Below are 17934 nucleotides of genomic sequence, written 5' to 3' on the forward strand. Positions count from 1 at the left end.
AAATTAACTCAGTAATTGATCAGTTATCAAGGGATGCAACTGTACGATACTTATAGAACTCAGTTATCCCCTGGACTACTAAATCTGTATCAAGCAGCCAGGCCAAAGGGAGCCTTACCGCAGTCTATGATAGAAGCAATTATGAATGTCTTCCCAAAACAGAACACGATCCCTTAGATGTTCGCTCATACCACCCCCATCCCTCTTGAAGTAAGGCCTAGATTCTGAAAGGTGTCACGCAATGCAGTGCAGCACACAAAACGGCTGCACTGCGTTGTGTGACAAGGAGAGAGCAGGAGAGCGCCATATTAACAGACATATGGCTCTCTCCTCCCTCTCCCTAGGACCAGCGCTGATTTCAGCTGCCGTGAGCCAGGCACACACCTTAGCACCAATGCGCTAGGGTGTGTGAATGAGTCTACCATAGGTTTTGTACTGGAAGGGTACCTCCTGGTCAACAGCCTCCTGAATCATCTAATCCAAGCAATCCTTAGGGGTGCAAGGGCAGTCTAGAATTTATAATTTTAATCTGGCCGAATCTTGATCCTCTCCGACTATACCGGGACACTTCAAAAACAAAGTCCTTTGTTGCCACCAAACAGAAGATGCAAGCAATGGACCTTAAATGCATGCTCATATTTCTTGCTGGACTCAAAGCCATCTATAATTCTCACTCCTTCTTTGACTCACCTGAGGTGGTTTGGAGCTGGGCGGCAGAGAAAAAAGATTTAAAGCGACATTGCACTCAAATTGTAGGAAAGACTGCCCAGAGTGGATGAAGGGGGAGCCCTTTTGGTAGCAGAGGACTGAGAGGAAGGAATGTCTGTGGCTATGGTACCTTCACTCCCCCGGAGACACCAGACTCCTTTGACACAGAAGGTGGTCACGCATTGAAAGAGACATCGGCGATAGAGGATCTATCGCCTGGTCTCATTGGCTCCCAGAATATGCTTCCAGTGAGGGTCTCATCCCCAGAATAAACCCATCAAGCTGGCTGGCAAACTCCATACTCCCCTGAGAAGGGGTTGGGGAATCCGCTGCCTCAACTTTTCCCTTCCATGCCTTTACATTTGCAAGCAACAAGCCATCCTCTTTTACTATATAGGGGAGGTCTCGCTCTTACTGTATTTACTGAGGAGGAGGTTTGTTTGGTGGATTGGGGTAAGTAAATTCGTTAATTATATGTTTCATTATGTTCTGTTTCAATGTTGCTCTGTGGTACATGATCCATAGTTACTCCAGCATAGGGTCACCTGCAGTGCATTATGTGCATCCTGTCCTGGCACTCTTCAGCAGAGTGAAGCCTTTTCTCTGTTAGCATGGCCCGTATGACCTCCTTCAGTGTGATGTCCTGGAACGTTAATGGCCTCAATAAACTGTATTAAGAGAGGGAAGGTCCTTAGGTTTGCCAAATGTCATTCCCAGACAATACTATTTCTTCAAGAAACCCATCTCTTTGGCTCACATTGCCCCTTCCTGACCGGGTTTGGTTACGATAGTGTCCCATGCAGGTCGTGCTAAAAGCTCGCAGTGCACTCCAATAGTATTGCACAAAACGCCCCCCCCCTGTCCATCTTGCAGGTCACTGTTAATGCCCAGCATAGGTTTGTGGCGATAGAGAGTTGGCTCGAAGGGAGGCAATAAAACTTTATTAGCGTTTACATTTTGCCTTAGATTTGTAAATCCACCCATAAAGACCTAAAGACAGTGATAGGGCTAGCACAAGGTCTAACCATTGTAGGAGCGAATTTTAATACAGTTTTGGATTCCATGTGAGATACAAGTGCCTGTGCTGCAAAGCCCTAGGAAAACGTCGCATAGCTGATTGGGTGACCTCCCAGGGATTATGTGACATGTGGCTGGTATGGAACTGTTACGCCAAAGAATATACTCGTATCTCTGCCGCCCACAAACCATATCTAGAATCTAGTTCCTGTTTGTGTCAGCAGTAGACATGCTGCGCAAGACTGCAACACACATTCTCCCTCAAAGGATATTTGGTCACTCCCCGGTAGCAATTAAATTATGATTCCTATGGCACGTAACAGCGCAATGTGTAGTTTGAATGCATGAGTTTGACTGATAAACAGTGCACTCAGTTCCTGGCACAGGTACTGAAAACATATTTCAAGGTCAAAGTGGCTTCAGTGCAACATGGAAAACCACCCTGTGTGGTAAAGCCAAAGTATTTTTCAAAGGGAAAGAAGGAGAAAAAACAACTGGTCGCTGAGCTGGAGGCAAGAATTCTCAAACTTGAACAAGATTATCTAACCAAGCATGAAGATTGGTTCCGGTAACAACTAGCAACCAATAGGGCCTCCTTGCAGTGCGTTTACTTAGATGAAGCTAGGCAGTGCTGGATTGCCTCTGATGGGTTCGCAAAATAAGAGAGGAATCCGGGAAGCTGTCTACTGGCTGGCAAACAGAGGGATTGCTTTCTGTGTGATTCCCAATATAGAGGACTCAGAGGGGACGATGGGCAACACAGCCATGGAGATTTTCTCCAACTTTGCCTTGCTACCAAAACCTGTATGTATGACTGGAATGCTCTTATTGTGAGCGTTCAACTCTCCTCATTGACGAGCTTCCTTTAGCAACATTGAGCACCTTGGATAGATAGAAGTTTGAGCAGACCACCGCCGTAGAGGAGATTGAGGTGGCTATTAGTGATATGCTCCTAGGCAAAACACCTGGGTCATACATATTCTCGCTTTAATATTATAGCAAATTTAAGTCGGTCCTCCCTCCCAACCTACTAAATATGTAGTAGGGGGGCATAGGGAAAGGAACTTGATCTAGCAACAACTGTGGGGATTCATAAACCTGGGCACTCACTAGAACAATTTCTCTCAAATCACCCAATTTCCCGTAAGAATACAGAGCTCAAGCTCTATGCCTAAATCCTGGCCAAGAGGCTTTGCAGGTAGTCCCCTCCCTAACACATCCAGACCACTGTGGCTTAATTCCCCTTTGTAGCAACCAAAATTGAATTCCTAGAATGCCTGTCACCCTCGCACAAGCCCACACACTCCTTCGTTAGAGCTCTCTAAGCTCAATCCCAGGTCCAGCTGAAAGTGAACGTCACTTTATCACCTATGTTTCAGGTCCATAGAGGGACTAGCCAGGGCTGCTCCCTTTCGGCTCTCCTTTTTGCCTTGGTGATGGAGCCCCTGAAAATGTGGGTTAAATGTGATGGACAGGTATAGGGGTTTCATTGGACAGTAGAGTTGGAAGACTGCTTTATGCTGTATACCTGTGATTTGCTACTATTTGTAGGTCACCCTAAAGATTCTCTGCCACAGCTGATCAACATTCTGGAGTTGTATGGCTAAGGCTTCAGCCTGTAGGTCACATGGACAAACTCGCTTCTTGTCCACATTCGGGGCAGGTTAAGTGGCAATCCTGCCTTTGCATTCATAAACTAAGGGGCACATTTATCAAAGTTTTGCATTACCCTTGCACCACGCAAGATTTATCAAGTGGTCCTGCATGGCTAGATAAATCGGGAGTAATGCAAGGCAGTGCAAATCTCTGCCTTGTGTCACTTTGCGATAGGGATGCGTTGCATGGGTGAAACGTGGGTTTTCCCTCACATCCACCCATGGATTTTGGCGCATTCCCAGATTTACCATTAGTAGAAGACCTGGGAATGCGTCAAAATGCTACGCCTCCCCAGGTGAGGCATAACAAGGTGAAATATCTTTTATTTCTCCTCGTTTTTTCCTCTTTCTACTTAAGCTTCATTCTGCAGCACACGCAGTGGCAGCTGGCATGGATCAAGGTGGCGGGTGCGTGGGAGAGAAAAATAAAAAAATCACTTAACTTTTCCCTGTGTCCCTCCTCGGTCATCTCTTGGCAGTTCTTCCGGCCTGAACGAAGCAGGAAGCACCCAGGTTTCACGTTGATGGGTAACCCAGAAGACAATCTTAATTCACTCCCTCGTCTCATTTGAGGTAAAGAAACACCTGTGATGCGCTAGGTGTCTCGGGTGCGACCCCAATGATGAAGCATGCCACCGACTAGGTTGGCTGGTGAGGGGTCTTTTAAAAAAATCTAAAGACATTTGTTTCACACTCTGTGTGAGGTACATCTTTAAGGAATTTGCTAGTTTGCCCACTCTTCTTTGATTAGTGTACGGAGAGTACAACAGCACAGCCCAAACTGAAATTTCCCTGGTTGGCTGTGATAAAATACTGGGTTTGCTATACAGGTGCCACATCACACATTCACTCCCAGATGTAACTACTGTGACCATGCTTTTCTGGTGGTCCACCCTTTGCTGGATTGGCGGGGACCAGTTACCCACGCCTTAGTCGCCTCTTTGGCTGAGGATACAGTCAGAGGGTTTTAAGCGTTGGGATCTTATTGGCATTTTTAAGTTGAGGGACATTTGGTAAGGCAAACAGACAAAGTTGTTCCAGACCCTACAAAATGTGTCCGACCTGCACAAAACCTAAGTTTATAAATATTTGCAAGTCGAGCATGTGCTAGCCTACCAGCAGTCTGCTTTGATTGATCTCACTGAATGCATCATGTTAGAAGCCAATGTTGCCCTTGGCTTACTGGGGAAGGGGATGGGGATGTATCGCTTACATATAAATCTCTCATTATCAAAGCCCCCAACTTGTTCATGAAGCTTAAGGAAAGTGGCAAGGCTGGGTGGGACCTTTGGATAAAAGTGATTGGAGGGCTGCAGAAATGGCCCCAAAGGAATGTGTTATTGCATCAAGGCGGCTCCTCATACAGTCTGCATGCTGCCTATTTCACCTCCAAGAAGTTAAGTCACGCTGGTGTGATTGTTTCGCCCTCAGGCTTTCGATGCAATGCGTCTGACTGTGATTTTTTCTATGTCTGGAGATGCTCTGTCATAGCAAAGTACTGGTCCACAATCCTCACTACACTGTCTAGAATAATGGGCAGGCTCATAGATCATTCTCCTCTTATTGCCATCTTGGGTATCCGGTAGGATTTAGGAGGCAACTGAGAGAAGTGTACCCTAGGCTAACTGGTATTGGGCCAGTGGTGGCAGAAAGAGACATCATCCAATTTTGGAAATCTCCTACCATCCCTCCTACACCGAATGGAGGAACGCCATGAAAATCTGTGCAAGAACAGCATAATATATATCTACAAGGCTGGAGGCTGAAAACAAAAGTACCACAAAATCTAGGGGAGACAGTGGGATTACCACGGCATGATCAATTACAAATATGCTGTGACATTGTGCACTGTTGCTTCAAATTAATCTTGGTAACATGATCACATTGTGTATTTTAATGTTGTATTATGTCAAAACAAGAAAATCAGAATTATAAAAAAAATAAATCACAGGAGCTGAGGTGGCCATGTAGAGTGGTCAGGCTGAATGTAGTATGCTGGCAGTAGTATTGCTACTTACGTCCCTTTCTATATAATAGGCCACGGTGGCGATGTCAACCGGTTCCTTGGTTACATTTTTGCAGAGCTTAATGGTGATTTCATGGCTCAGTTCATGAACCTAGGACAAAGGAAAAGCATGTGATCATCTCATAATATGTCAGAATATCTATGGTTGTTGTGAACAGGAGACCCCCCTACAAGGTTCCCCATTAGTCTATGGATATTGGTGACTTGGTTAAGAGGCACAAATTCAATTTTACATATTTGGTGAGCACACATTCACCATCAGGGGGGTCTCTCAGCACTATTGGCAGATAACAGGTGTATGTATACTGTTACCCAGCTCAATGGTACTTATTTGTGCAACCTCAGAAGGACGCAAGGCTGGGGAGACGAGCAGGAATTCGAACCTGTGACCATGGGGGGCAAACTAAGACCCCTGCACTCAAAGTATTGGTCCAGAGGCCAGAATATACAAAGGATACAATGGACAGTAAAAGGAATCACAATGTACCAGGTTGGATATTACAAAGGAAACAAACCACAATACAAACTTAGACGGAATGAAAGTACTCACAGCTATACTCAGAATCCGCGGCGTCTTCACAGTGTAGTCAGACAATAATTTGTTCACCAGGTTTCTGTTGGAATGAAGAGGTCACATCAAACATCATCAATGCCCTTAAACTGCCCATGAAAAAGCAAAGAACAAGCCAATGCTGCGTGTCGAATTACCTGCAATTCTCGTGACCTGAATGAAACAAGGGCACTGACAACCGATTATTTCGTTGGATTTAATCCTGTGAAAAATCTTTCTAATTCACGTTCAGAAACATTTCGAACTGAAACAGTACATATTCATTGAACAATACATAAAGACATTAACTTGAAGGTGACAATATTGGATCCTCTACATGTCCAAATACGAAGACAAATTTGTCCATAATAATAACCCATTCGCTGATTGTATCAGTAACTGGGTCCGATACATCGACGATGTTTTCATGGTATGGTCAGGTGATGAGCAAAAACTACAATCCTTTGTCAATTGGCTCAACAACAGGACTCCAGACATAAAATTCAGTATGAACAGCTCCAAAACCAAAATGCCTTTCCTGGACGTTGAGGTGTACCCGACTAATGGACGTCTAATGACGACGCTATACAAAAAAGAAACTGACCGAAATCGAGCGCTACACTATTCCAGCAACCACCCACGTAGCCTAAGAGAGAACTTGCCCTATGGGCAATTCCTGCGTATCCGCAGGAATTGCTCATTTAAAGACGAATATTTTTCACATGCGGAGAAGCTTAAGGCGAACCTTCTGGCTAGAGGTTACCCGAAAAAACTTTTGAAAAGGGCTATCAAAAGAGCATGGTGGACTCCAAGAGAAACATTACTGGAAAGACGTGAAAAATCACAAACGGAGAGAATGGTTTGTGTCTCCACATTCAATCCAACATCAAATTGGTTTAAGAAAACTATTATTCAAAATTGGCATCTGATAAAAAACCTGGACAACACATTCAATGAGAGACCGCTATTTGCATTCCGGAAAGATAAAAACATAGCCAATCATGTAGTGCGAGCCGCACTACCTAAGACCAAAAGCACCGATATAAGAAACATGTTGTGCCTACCGCCCATCAAAGGACATCACAGATGCGGCACATGTATTTGCTGCAACTCAACCATTGAAGGAAATCTATTTGCCCACAATGGGATCTATTGGAAACATGATAGTTTCTCCAATTGTAAATCCAAGTTCGTAGTCTATGGCATCAGTTGCCCTTGCAATAAACTCTACATTGGCAAGACCAACCAGGAGATAAGGTTTCGAATCCAGCAACACAAGTCTCGGATTCGCAAAAATGTTTTAAATGCACCCTTAGTGAATCATTGGGCGCTTCAAAAGCATACTGAAATGGATGTTAAATGGTCAGTGATATCAAAAGTTGAACAAGACCAGAGAGGTGGAGACTTGGACACTAAACTACTACAGAGAGAAGCCATGCTCATCATTAAATTTAATACGTCAGTAGACGGACTAAATGAACTCTCCGAGATATACAACTTATGAGTGGCATCTATTCAGCTACTGAGCCATTTATCTTCCTTTTACCACAGATGAGAAACATTCAAAATTATATGCGCAGTGGGTTCTCCAAGTAGCAGATTGCCCACACTAATGACTTGATTTCCCAGCCCAACTGGCGCCCTCTACTCCGCCCCTCCACCCCTGCTATAATACACTCCAGTCACATGCGCAGTGGTGGCAGTATGTAGCAAGGCAGTTCACGCACACGTTTTACTTGATACATTCCGACTAACGCCCTTTACCAAATTCACGCGCTAGCCTTAGCGCCCTTGCTATTCCCAACTACCGATTTTCCAAACACCGGTGGTTAGACTACGCTTCCCAGAAGCCTTGGTGATCACGCCCCTTTGTGGATAGGCTAAAAATGCACCAATAGGATTATAGCCACCTAACGGGTGATTTACTCCCAGCTACACAGAGACACGGACAACGCCGATTCTCCAGGTAACATTGCTTCGCGGGCCTAATAGATCTCACTAAACCCATAGGACCACCATGGTATTAGTATCCTGATGCAGCCTTCCCTTTCCTTTCAGATAACTTGACCGAACTTTAACACGGCCGGCGAACTACGCGCCGCGCGAGTCCTCGCTCGGGCTTCAGATGACCGAGCCGTAGCACTTTCCGCTATCCTCTCCTCCTGTGGAGGTAAGCTCTCCTAGACCTTTTTCAAATCATTCCTGATCCACTCGTTGTCGGCGATAGGACGCGCCTTTGATTCCATGCCGCTCTCACTTTCAGATATTGTTTTGAACCTAACAACGCTTGGAAAAAAAACCCCGTGGCTATGTTGATTGTAGACAGAATCGCCTTCAGTCTACCATACACCGCTCCACACACCCGTAAGCCTTTTTAATAATAACCATTCTACGTGTTTGTGTCGTCTCCATGTTGCATGGGTGTGCCTAGTACTAACAAGGTGGCTAATTAGATTTTACTTCACATAAATAAGTAACTAAGTTGGCTCTCCCTTCTCTTTAGAGCTTTTTCTTTAGAGCTGTGGCTGAGTTCTCCGTCCCTTAGACCAAGGTAAGATTTTTTTTCCCCCCCTCCTTTTTTGACCATGCGGCTGTTCACTCACAAAGTGGGTTAGTTTAGTAAATCTTTCTTCTCTGCTTTGTTTGCAGTTTAATGTCGGTCCTGATGAGAATCCCTGCCAACTAAGGGATTCGAAACGCGTAGACCTTGTCTTTTCTACGGTCAATCTTGTAAAAAACAGCATTAAGCCCCATCATGATGTATAGTAGTGGTTTGATGGCCTTTTTGTAAAGATTATTAATTGTAGATTTCTGTTTTATGGTGTATGTGACTGTGGTTGCATGAGCAGTATGAACGGTATGAATGTTGGCCTCATGGGCAAGTGTATGAATGATTACAGTGGTGTCTAAATGTTTCCAATATTGTCACCTTCAAGTTAATGTCTTTATGTATTGTTCAATGAATATGTACTGTTTCAGTTCGAAATGTTTCTGAACGTGAATTAGAAAGATTTTTCACAGGATTAAATCCAACGAAATAATCGGTTGTCAGTGCCCTTGTTTCATTCAGGTCACGAGAATTGCAGGTAATTCGACACGCAGCATTGGCTTGTTCTTTGCTTTTTCATTATAATTGGTTTGGCCTTGCTGCCATACGAGCCAGAACCCCCTTTGGTTTTCTACTTAAATTGCCCATGGCACAATGTACCCACAAACACACAATAACATTGCCCCTCTGTTGTTCAAAGCCCAAAGGCCTGGGCCTGAATTCAGTCGTATTTTGTAGTTCCCTTTCGCATTTGCTAAAGTATTACCCTTTGTGAGGGTCTGCACCCTGAATATCGGCCCCTGAATCTCGAGGGAAGAGAATATTGAAAAAATATATATCAACAGATAAGTCTAGATTTACTTTACTAAACTTCACATATATGTACCTACATGGTACATATATCTTCAAGGTACATAGATGTGGAGTTAGGAATAGTAAAACTATATATCCCTATTTGCACTTACCCTTCGATATTTTGGCCACGATATTCTTAAATGACCATATTCTAAGGGTCAATATTCGGTAGTAAAATCCTCTGTGAGAGCTAAGTATTCCCTCAGTGTCCCCACAGTAGAATACTGCTGCTGAGCAACACCAGCTCTAAAATCAGGCCAAGATCTTAATGGAACAGGTACATAAACAGGGCGAAATGACCACTGGAAGGAAGGTGGGCCCGCAGGGACTGACCTTCGCAGCATCTCTTCTCTTCCTTTGAGAAGCGTGAACTCTACTTTGAAGCTGAAGTGGATTTGAATTAGCCTGAAAAATAATAACATCGGAAAGTAATATTAAGTAAGCCATAATGTAGAATAAAATGTAAACACTTTATACCAAGAGGATACAAAAAGAGTCTGTTGTTGGCATAATTGTTTGCCATGACTGCATACAACTACGCTGTAGTAAAACTATGCAAGTGTTTTGGAATGGATGGATCAAATTGTAGTTTGCCATGAGACTTTGTGAATGTCCACAAACTCCTCCCTAACTCTTTCTCACACTAGAAATGATTGGAGATTTGCTCCAGCAAAAATCTGCAGTGAATCACCTTCCACAGTAGAAAAGGGAATGGAACATCCCAAACTTCATTGAAGTGTAAGAAAAGGAGTTTCTCAATGTAGAAAGATGTTTTAACTGTGAATTAAAAATATGCAATTGGACAGCAAGCGCCTTTTTCCCAACACATAATTGCACTGTTGATGCAATTCGGCAATAGGGAAATGTCCACATCGACAGCTTCAAGGCATGCTCCTGCCAATGTTTGTAAATTAGAAAAAGTAGTAAATCTTTTCCCATTCATTGGATTAATGCAGAGTGTGGAGAAGTACTACTTTGTGAATCAGGACATTAATCTCTAGGGCTATCAAAAAGGGTCCATCTTGTGAAAATGCTGAGATGTAGATTTGTGAACGAGTCCCCAAGTTGTAATTAATCTTAGAATCATATGTGAACTTAACATAAATCTTCTTGGTTGTGATAACAAAGGAATGGAAACAAAAGAGAACTGGAGACAAATTATTAAACACCAGTAAACTAAGCTTGATGTAATCAATATTTAATAAAAAATAGGAGCAATGGTTTATTTATCATTATTGATTGAAAAATAGATGTTGAATATGGAGGGGGCAAAGACGTTTTAAACCCATCATAAATGACTAGCCAAAAGGCAAATGTAATAACTCCATCATAGTTTATTCAATGATCAAATTACATTACCTAGCCAACTGCATTAAACCCAATTTTATAATCATGTCTGCATAGAAAGGTTATTAGAGTTCATATTTAAGTTGGAACACAACATATTATTTAAAAATAAAACACTTCTAATTTCAATTTCGTTAGTTTGGTTTGAAAAATTGAAATATTTATCACTCATCCTTGAAAGATGATTACCTTCGGATCTGATAAAGTAAGCTTGGTTTGGAGTGGCACTTTAAAAAAGGCGGCTTTTTAAAATAAGCATGATTTTAATTGAAATGGTTGTCGATTTTAGAAAAACTGGGCAAAAATAGCACAGTTTAAGCTTTACACTAAATTTCTTTTAATAAAAAGAGTGCTTCTAAATATGCGCTAGCTCTGAGTGAATCATTAGAGAAATGAATCATAGAGAATACTTCCTTTGATGAATGGAGGTGCACTAACAGATATTCTATCTAAAATGTGTATAACATTTTCAAATTATAATGGGAGTTGATAACAATTCTGAGAAATGTTGTTTATCGCTACACTTTAAGCATGATTTGTGTGATGATCAAAAGTATTTGATGTTGGTATAAAAATTATAATTATGTCCATTCACAGTGAAATAATTAAGTATTAAACCTATTTCAGATGAGAACTTATGTATGGGAATCTGTATTGCACAAGCTCAGCCTCAACGGGGCACTGTATGTACAGAAGTGGCGTTAAAGTATAGATGAGGAGGATTCCAGAAATCAAGGATGCTGTCTCAAGATACCTAAGATAGAGGTAATCAGTAGATGCGACAATCACATGTACAGTGACATGGTAAAATAGAATGTTCTTTAAGCCTGTGAGGAAAGAGGTTTAATGACCTATGGGATAAACTTACTTAAATAGAAAGACTACGAGAGGGCAAAGATGTGAGGTAAAGTGTGTATCTTTGTGTTCATTCATATCTTTCCTAAATCCCACATCTCACTGAGCTATTCTGTCTCATGTGGTCCATAACATTCTCCCAAAAAACCATCATGCCACAAACAGAAAGACTACCCAAGAAATGGTACTCACTGCACACGAACAAGATGATCACATTTGGGGTCATCTCCAGTTTTATCAGTTACCCTGACCCCAGCACTGTCCACGCACCAACAGAGGTTGGAATCCTCGTCACACTGCTTGGCCTTGAAGGTGCCATTCTCCTCACACTCGGGGTCGTAAATGTTGTCCACATCCAGCCGTCCACCGCCAGGGTGGCTTCGGCCACGTCTGCTCTTGTGGAGCATCTCCAAGTGCATGAGTCGACACTTAGGGGTCACTAAAAACAAGCAAACGTTAGGATCACTCAGCTATTGATGGACGTGGTCATCCATGATATTTAGGTAGGGTTAGTGGACATGGCTGTTATTTTTGTGTTATGTTAATTGCTATTCATTTAGTTCAGGTGCACCCATGTGGTATTAAGTCATGGTGCTTTCAGGGAAGAACAACTGTGGAACCAAGTTAATCAGAAATGTTTAACATAAAAAACAGGTTTTCAGAATTTGGGCATCTCACGGATAGATGAAGAGGAAATGGCTTCCGCATATTAGGAGCAGAGACTGTAAAACACATTGTTGCCTGCTGAAATTGGGTATTTTAAGAAGTGTATGTGGAGGTTAGTAGCGCTTGAGGTGATTCCAGATAGAAGCTTAAACTTTACCAGGGCCACTGGAATTAGGCGATTGTGCGGCTGCTACGTTTTTTGTGTAGTTATGGATCTCCCGCACTCTACCACATAATCCATCATCTGCTGCATAGTTTGTAGATTTTACCCCCCAAAATGTTTGTTTCTAGCTCAAATGGTTCAAACGTTGCTAAAAATGCAGCAACACGTGTTGCAGCACAGTGGATGGCCATTAGTAGAGGTGGACTGGTCACCTTTCTGTTGCTTATGGCTATTTTTTTAGTGTTAAACTGGTACTAATAAGGTGCAACCTATGCCTAGGCAGTGTTAACAAGTGTAACAAGCATTGGCATAGTCAATCGGTCTCGCCTTTGGGACCTTATAAGTGTTTAGCCATGCCGCGCTTACTCTTGTGTCTTGAAGTCCTGGTGCATCACAGGGAGCCCGTGGTAACGGAGAGCCCCAGATTTAAGCATGTGTCCCTAGTGAGGCCCATGGTGATTGCCCTTTCCCTTGCCATCCTCAGCTGTTTGTGGGATGTACACGCCCCAACTGATGTCAAAAATAGCCAGTACAGTGTATTTGTCTCTTTGACCTTACAAGCTGTGAAAGTTGCGTGAGCGCCGCTATGATGTCACAAACAATGTAATGCAACGTTTTGTTTGGGTAATACCCAACTGCCGGTACAATACACCATGCGCCTCCTCTGACATCTCCAACAGCAATGGAGGGCATCGTTCTAAGCTTATGACATCATAAACAGGCGTGGAAATTAAGCAGTCTAAGCTTGTGACATCACAAGCACCAGTTGGAATGGAGCATGTTAAGATCGTGACATCACAAACAAGCATTAAAATGAAGCATTCAAAGCTAATGACATCACAAACAGCCAGTGATATGCACCATTCTAACCTCATGACATCACAAACAGCCATTACATTTAAGCGTTCTAATATGAAGACATCACAAGAAGCATGGTGTGTAGCGGCAGCCCTTATGTATGAACTTTGGGAATTTATGTAAGTAGTGATGGCCACTCAAAGGCTGCTTCAGAGTGCCTGAATGTCTTTTGGGCACCCGTTGTGTACTGGATGCTGCCCAAAGGAGGGTTCAAGGTGATTGCAGAGTGAGAGGCAACACCTGTGGGGGATGTAATGAGTATATGTGCTAGGGTCAGCTGGCAGCAAGATGAGACATATGTACCATTCACAGGTCTTTCTCTCCCCTTCACAGTATCTAGGTGAACAATGACATTCTAGTGTCCACCTTTGTCATAACATGTATATTTCCACAACAGCCGTGTTTTTATTTTAGGGATGACCAGGAGATTAGCAAATCCAGATCCCATCACCCCGGCAGGTCTGTACCTATGAGCTCAGGTCTTGGGACACTGTAGCAAGGGCCCTTTTGCCGTACTGCCTTGGAGTTATACAGAGCACTACGGATTGGATAAATGAATCAGTGTAACGCCTTAAGAGCAGCCTGAGTGTATTACTTGTGCGTGCATGTGAGACGTGCTATCATCTATGGCCACAAAAGCTGTGCTGTCTGTTAGGGCAGACTCCTATAAGCCTTATACAGAACATGTGCCTCACAGAAGCATGTCAAAAGTGAAATATAGGCCTGATGTGTGTGTGGGGGGGGGTATATGCAACGCCTGCCTCACCTCCCCACCCCGGCATAACTCAGTTATGGCATGTTAATGCAACTTATACAGCGCACGAATACCCAAGGATGTCTTGGTGCTAGCTGAAACCGGAGCTTAAAACCACAACACTCTAATTATTTATAAAAATCCTAGTTGTTAAAAAGCCATGTTTAAAGTTCTTTCCTGAACTGAAGCAGGGAGGGGATGGTCCTGATATGAGGCGGGAGACTGTTCCAGAGCTTTGTAGTACCAGTAACAAAGCTCCTTCCATACCAGTTTGACTTCCTACTTCTGGGGATTGTAATTGACCCTACAGAGCGCAGGGGTCTGTTGTGACAATACCACTGAAAGGTGTGGTTCAGAATTTTAGGACCTGTATTGTGTAGATCTCAGTCCACCATCTTTGTACACCTCTAGCCCAACTAACCTAGTTGAAATTTCAGTGCCCCTCACCAAATTGTGCCAAAGGGTGGTCATAATTTTGAGATATATCACAGGTGTCAGGTTATTTATTTGATAAGAGTAATTGTACCAGCAATCTATTGACCGTTAGGTGAGTCTTCCTGCAGGGATGCCTACAATGCAAGATGCCCACGAGTCAAGAACACACAAGAAGAAAAGCGAGCCAAACCCTCAGGCCGTCATCTCCCAAAACTCCAGCCTTCTGCAAACCCAGCAGCTTCAGACTGCCTGTTTGCCATTTATCAGCTCCCGCACCTCATGCCTCGACAGAATCCCCGCATCTTTAATTATATTGGTGCAATGTGCAGCGAGGAGGGAAGTGGGGAAAGGGGGCAGGGAGGCGAGTCAGGGGATACATTGGAGGGCTGTGGGGAAACAGGAGCGGAGGAGAGCAGGATATGAGACGGAGAGTGGAAGACGGCAACTGGGGGTGGGGGGGATTTAAAACCGAAAGTGGTTGAGGAAAATAAGAGGTGAAATAAACGTAACGGATTTAAAAAGCAAAGACTAGAGGGTAGTTGTAAAGAACAGGGCGGATGGAAAATCGAGGGAAAAAATGCAAGCAAGATAGGGACAGAAAGAGAGACAGGATAAATAAAGACAGATTCTGGGAAGTAAAGAGAAGAAAGAAAGAGGAGGAGTGAAAAATATCTTCTGATTTCCGCTGCCAGAGCTGCGCTGTTCATTCACGATGACGATGAACGCCATGAGGTGACTGAGAGCAGAACGGCCGACAGGCTGCGGGTGGAGGGAGCGGGCAGCGTGGACTGTTAAATGCAGGGATATTATTGGAGAAGAGGTGCCTGAGAGACGAAGCAATGGTGGGAAGCGACCATAAAGAACGCCTAGGCTGACGGTCGCCATAGAGGGACAATTTATTCTAACATGCAGCATCAAAGGGATACATCTGTGCGGGGACCGACAAATCCCACCTTATTGATATAAAAAACGCATTGCACAAGCATATTTGTAAGCACATTAAAAACAGCTACTGATTGAGCAAAAAGAGAAGAGACTGGAGCAGACCAAATATTGAAAGAGGAGGAGATAAAGTAAAATAAACGCACGGAAACAAAGGTATACAATCTAGAGAAAGCAAGGAGGAGTGCGGATGAAAGAGGAAAAAGACACAGGGCGGGACAATCTAGGGAAGACCAATTGCGAACTGGGAGAGGGCGGCATGCCTTCAAAGGACCAGTGCTATTGGAAAGAGGATCTCCTTTACAATAGACAGCCAATTAAAAGAAGCGCGAGTGTTCCTGCCCCGAAACAAATTAACAACAAGTGGGAGGGGTGGGAGGAGTGCACAGAATAGAAGAGACGCCCTGGGAATGCTTCCGAAAGCGCCCGCGCGAAGCAGCAGCTGTTTGCTTTTTTTGGAAGCACATACTCATGCTTGTGGTGCGCCCCTGCGCGCTTCCGCAAGGTGGATACCGCCACAAGCACGAGTATGTGCTTTGAAAAAGAGCAGAACGACGGCTAAAGGTCCTCCTATGCAGCACATGCGCGCTGCATAGGCGAGACCTAAAAATGACAAAATAGTGAAGTAATAGCCTTGATCATTGATCCCTCCTTGTGGTTGAATGGTTTCAAAGGCTTTGAGTGGCATGCACTTCTTTTTCTACATTTTTCCATTTTGTCGCAAAATGTAACTAGTGTGTATATTGAGTATCAATGTTCATACCCATTAAAGTTTCACTATGCCTGGTTTATGAAGTTTGTTTATTATGATTCACTGTCTCAATTGCTTTCTTTCCCATTGAAGCTTTTACTTTACATTTATAGCAGTCTCATTCTACTTGAATTCCTTTTTCTCTCTGTTTCTCTTCATCTCTATGACTTTGCATGTCTCTCTAATTACATCCTGACTGTGCCACTCTAAAATACCACAGTTTATGTTTGCTAATTTGTTCATGCCTATGTACATGTTAATCTTTCTGACTTGATCTCACTGTTGCAGCTGCTGTTTATTTCTGTCTGTTCCTTTGATTGATCTCTGCTTCTCCCTGCTAACCCTATGTTGTCTTGCTTCCTCTGTCTGCCACTCTTTTTCTCGACTCCTTCTCCCTATGCCTTTTTGTCTCATCCAGTGTGGGCAACATAGGGTTTTCTAAGCATGCATCTCTGATATGTTCTCTACATTCCTCTCTTTTCCTCACTTTTACTTCGTTCATCTTCTTACTTTTTTCCTGTTCCCCATTCATTGCCAATCATCTCATAGCCTAGTGTTATATTGTAGGATACAGGTAGATATTTAAAAGGCATTTGAGTGTCAAAGCTGTTCGCCAAATCACTTTCATTACGTGCACATCTTCTTCATAAGTGCATACACATCTCAATATGGCCAGCAATGTGTGAACAGGATGTTTCTGACACATCTTATAAGGGAGCTGTTATTATTAGAGTATTTGTGCCACTTAAAAGCTATTCAGGTTATGAGAAGTGTTATGATAAGGAAAGATCTGATACACTCGGAGTGTCCTACCAATGAGACAGATGAGTAGAATTGTTCCTGTTGGCGTTATGACGAAATGAGTGGGGGAGAAAGGAAAGTGATTTGCATATGTAGATGTGGTGTTTGTGGTTGTGCATATCACGATGTGCTTGTAGTGTTGTTGGTGTGTGAAGTGCACATTATTGCCTGCGTTGGGGAGGTGTGTTGGTCAGTGGTGGGCTGTATCAGATACTGTATGGTCTAGTAGTAGTATGTAAGTTGACTGCATGTGGTGATGGGTGATGGGTAGTATGGTATTATAGTATTGGCAGGCAGGGGGCTATAGAGTGATCATGGTGTTTAAGGTGGCAATGTGCGGTGCTATATGTGATAGTGATGGAGATAGTATGTGAGTTGGTGGGTTGATTAAGGATTATGATGTGTAAGTAGTGTGCAGTAGTGGGCTGCATAGTTTTTGTAATGTTTAATCGGGGAATGGGTGTGAGTTTTATGTGCAAGACTTCCATGTAAGGCTATGGGTGAGGATTCTGGTTTTGGTGCTGTATGTATGTGGTTAGGTGCTGTTGCCATTTCGTGTGATAGGAAAATAACCTGCTGTGCAATGGTGGAATGTTTCTATAGCACACTTTTAAAGCCAATACTTGCATAGAGTTATGTATGCTATATGTTATTGTCTACTTTTCTATGCATAGTAAACATTTATGTTTGATCATAATCTGGCTTCTTTGTGTGATGCTGCTACAAATTTCAGACATAATTGGGAAACTGATCAACACACTGGCCCTAAATAGCCCCAAGATGGAAAGGAATCACAATCTAAAGGGTGGCTGCTACTTTGGAAAAGCATTCCCACCCCTGTGAATTTTCATAAAGTTGGGGGGTCATTAGCATGAAAGGGGCATCAACATGGGACTGCAAATATATACTTAAAATAATTGTGAACCGTCCAGTGGGACACTAGAAGGCACTTTCCAAGTCTAGATCAAGAAATGAGGGATCAACACCACACTTCCTATCCGTG

General features: G+C 43.2%; 1 protein-coding gene across 3 annotated transcripts in view; it reads right to left on the bottom strand.

The window, feature by feature from the left end:
• Window positions 1-17934, bottom strand: part of LOC146799112 (epithelial cell adhesion molecule-like) — a 77455-nt gene that overhangs the window by 40070 nt on the left and 19451 nt on the right. For all 3 annotated transcript variants that reach the window (XM_085628045.1, XM_085628046.1, XM_085628043.1), the window contains exons 3-6: window positions 11754-12000; window positions 9693-9764; window positions 5957-6020; window positions 5399-5497 (exon numbers count right to left, since the gene is read on the bottom strand). In XM_085628045.1, the coding sequence (XP_085484171.1) occupies window positions 5399-5497; window positions 5957-6020; window positions 9693-9764; window positions 11754-12000 (482 nt within the window). The remainder of the gene's footprint in view (window positions 1-5398; window positions 5498-5956; window positions 6021-9692; window positions 9765-11753; window positions 12001-17934) is intronic.

The sequence above is a fragment of the Triturus cristatus genome, chromosome 9, assembly GCF_964204655.1.
Source record: "Triturus cristatus chromosome 9, aTriCri1.1, whole genome shotgun sequence".
In the NCBI taxonomy this organism is placed as follows: domain Eukaryota; kingdom Metazoa; phylum Chordata; class Amphibia; order Caudata; family Salamandridae; genus Triturus; species Triturus cristatus.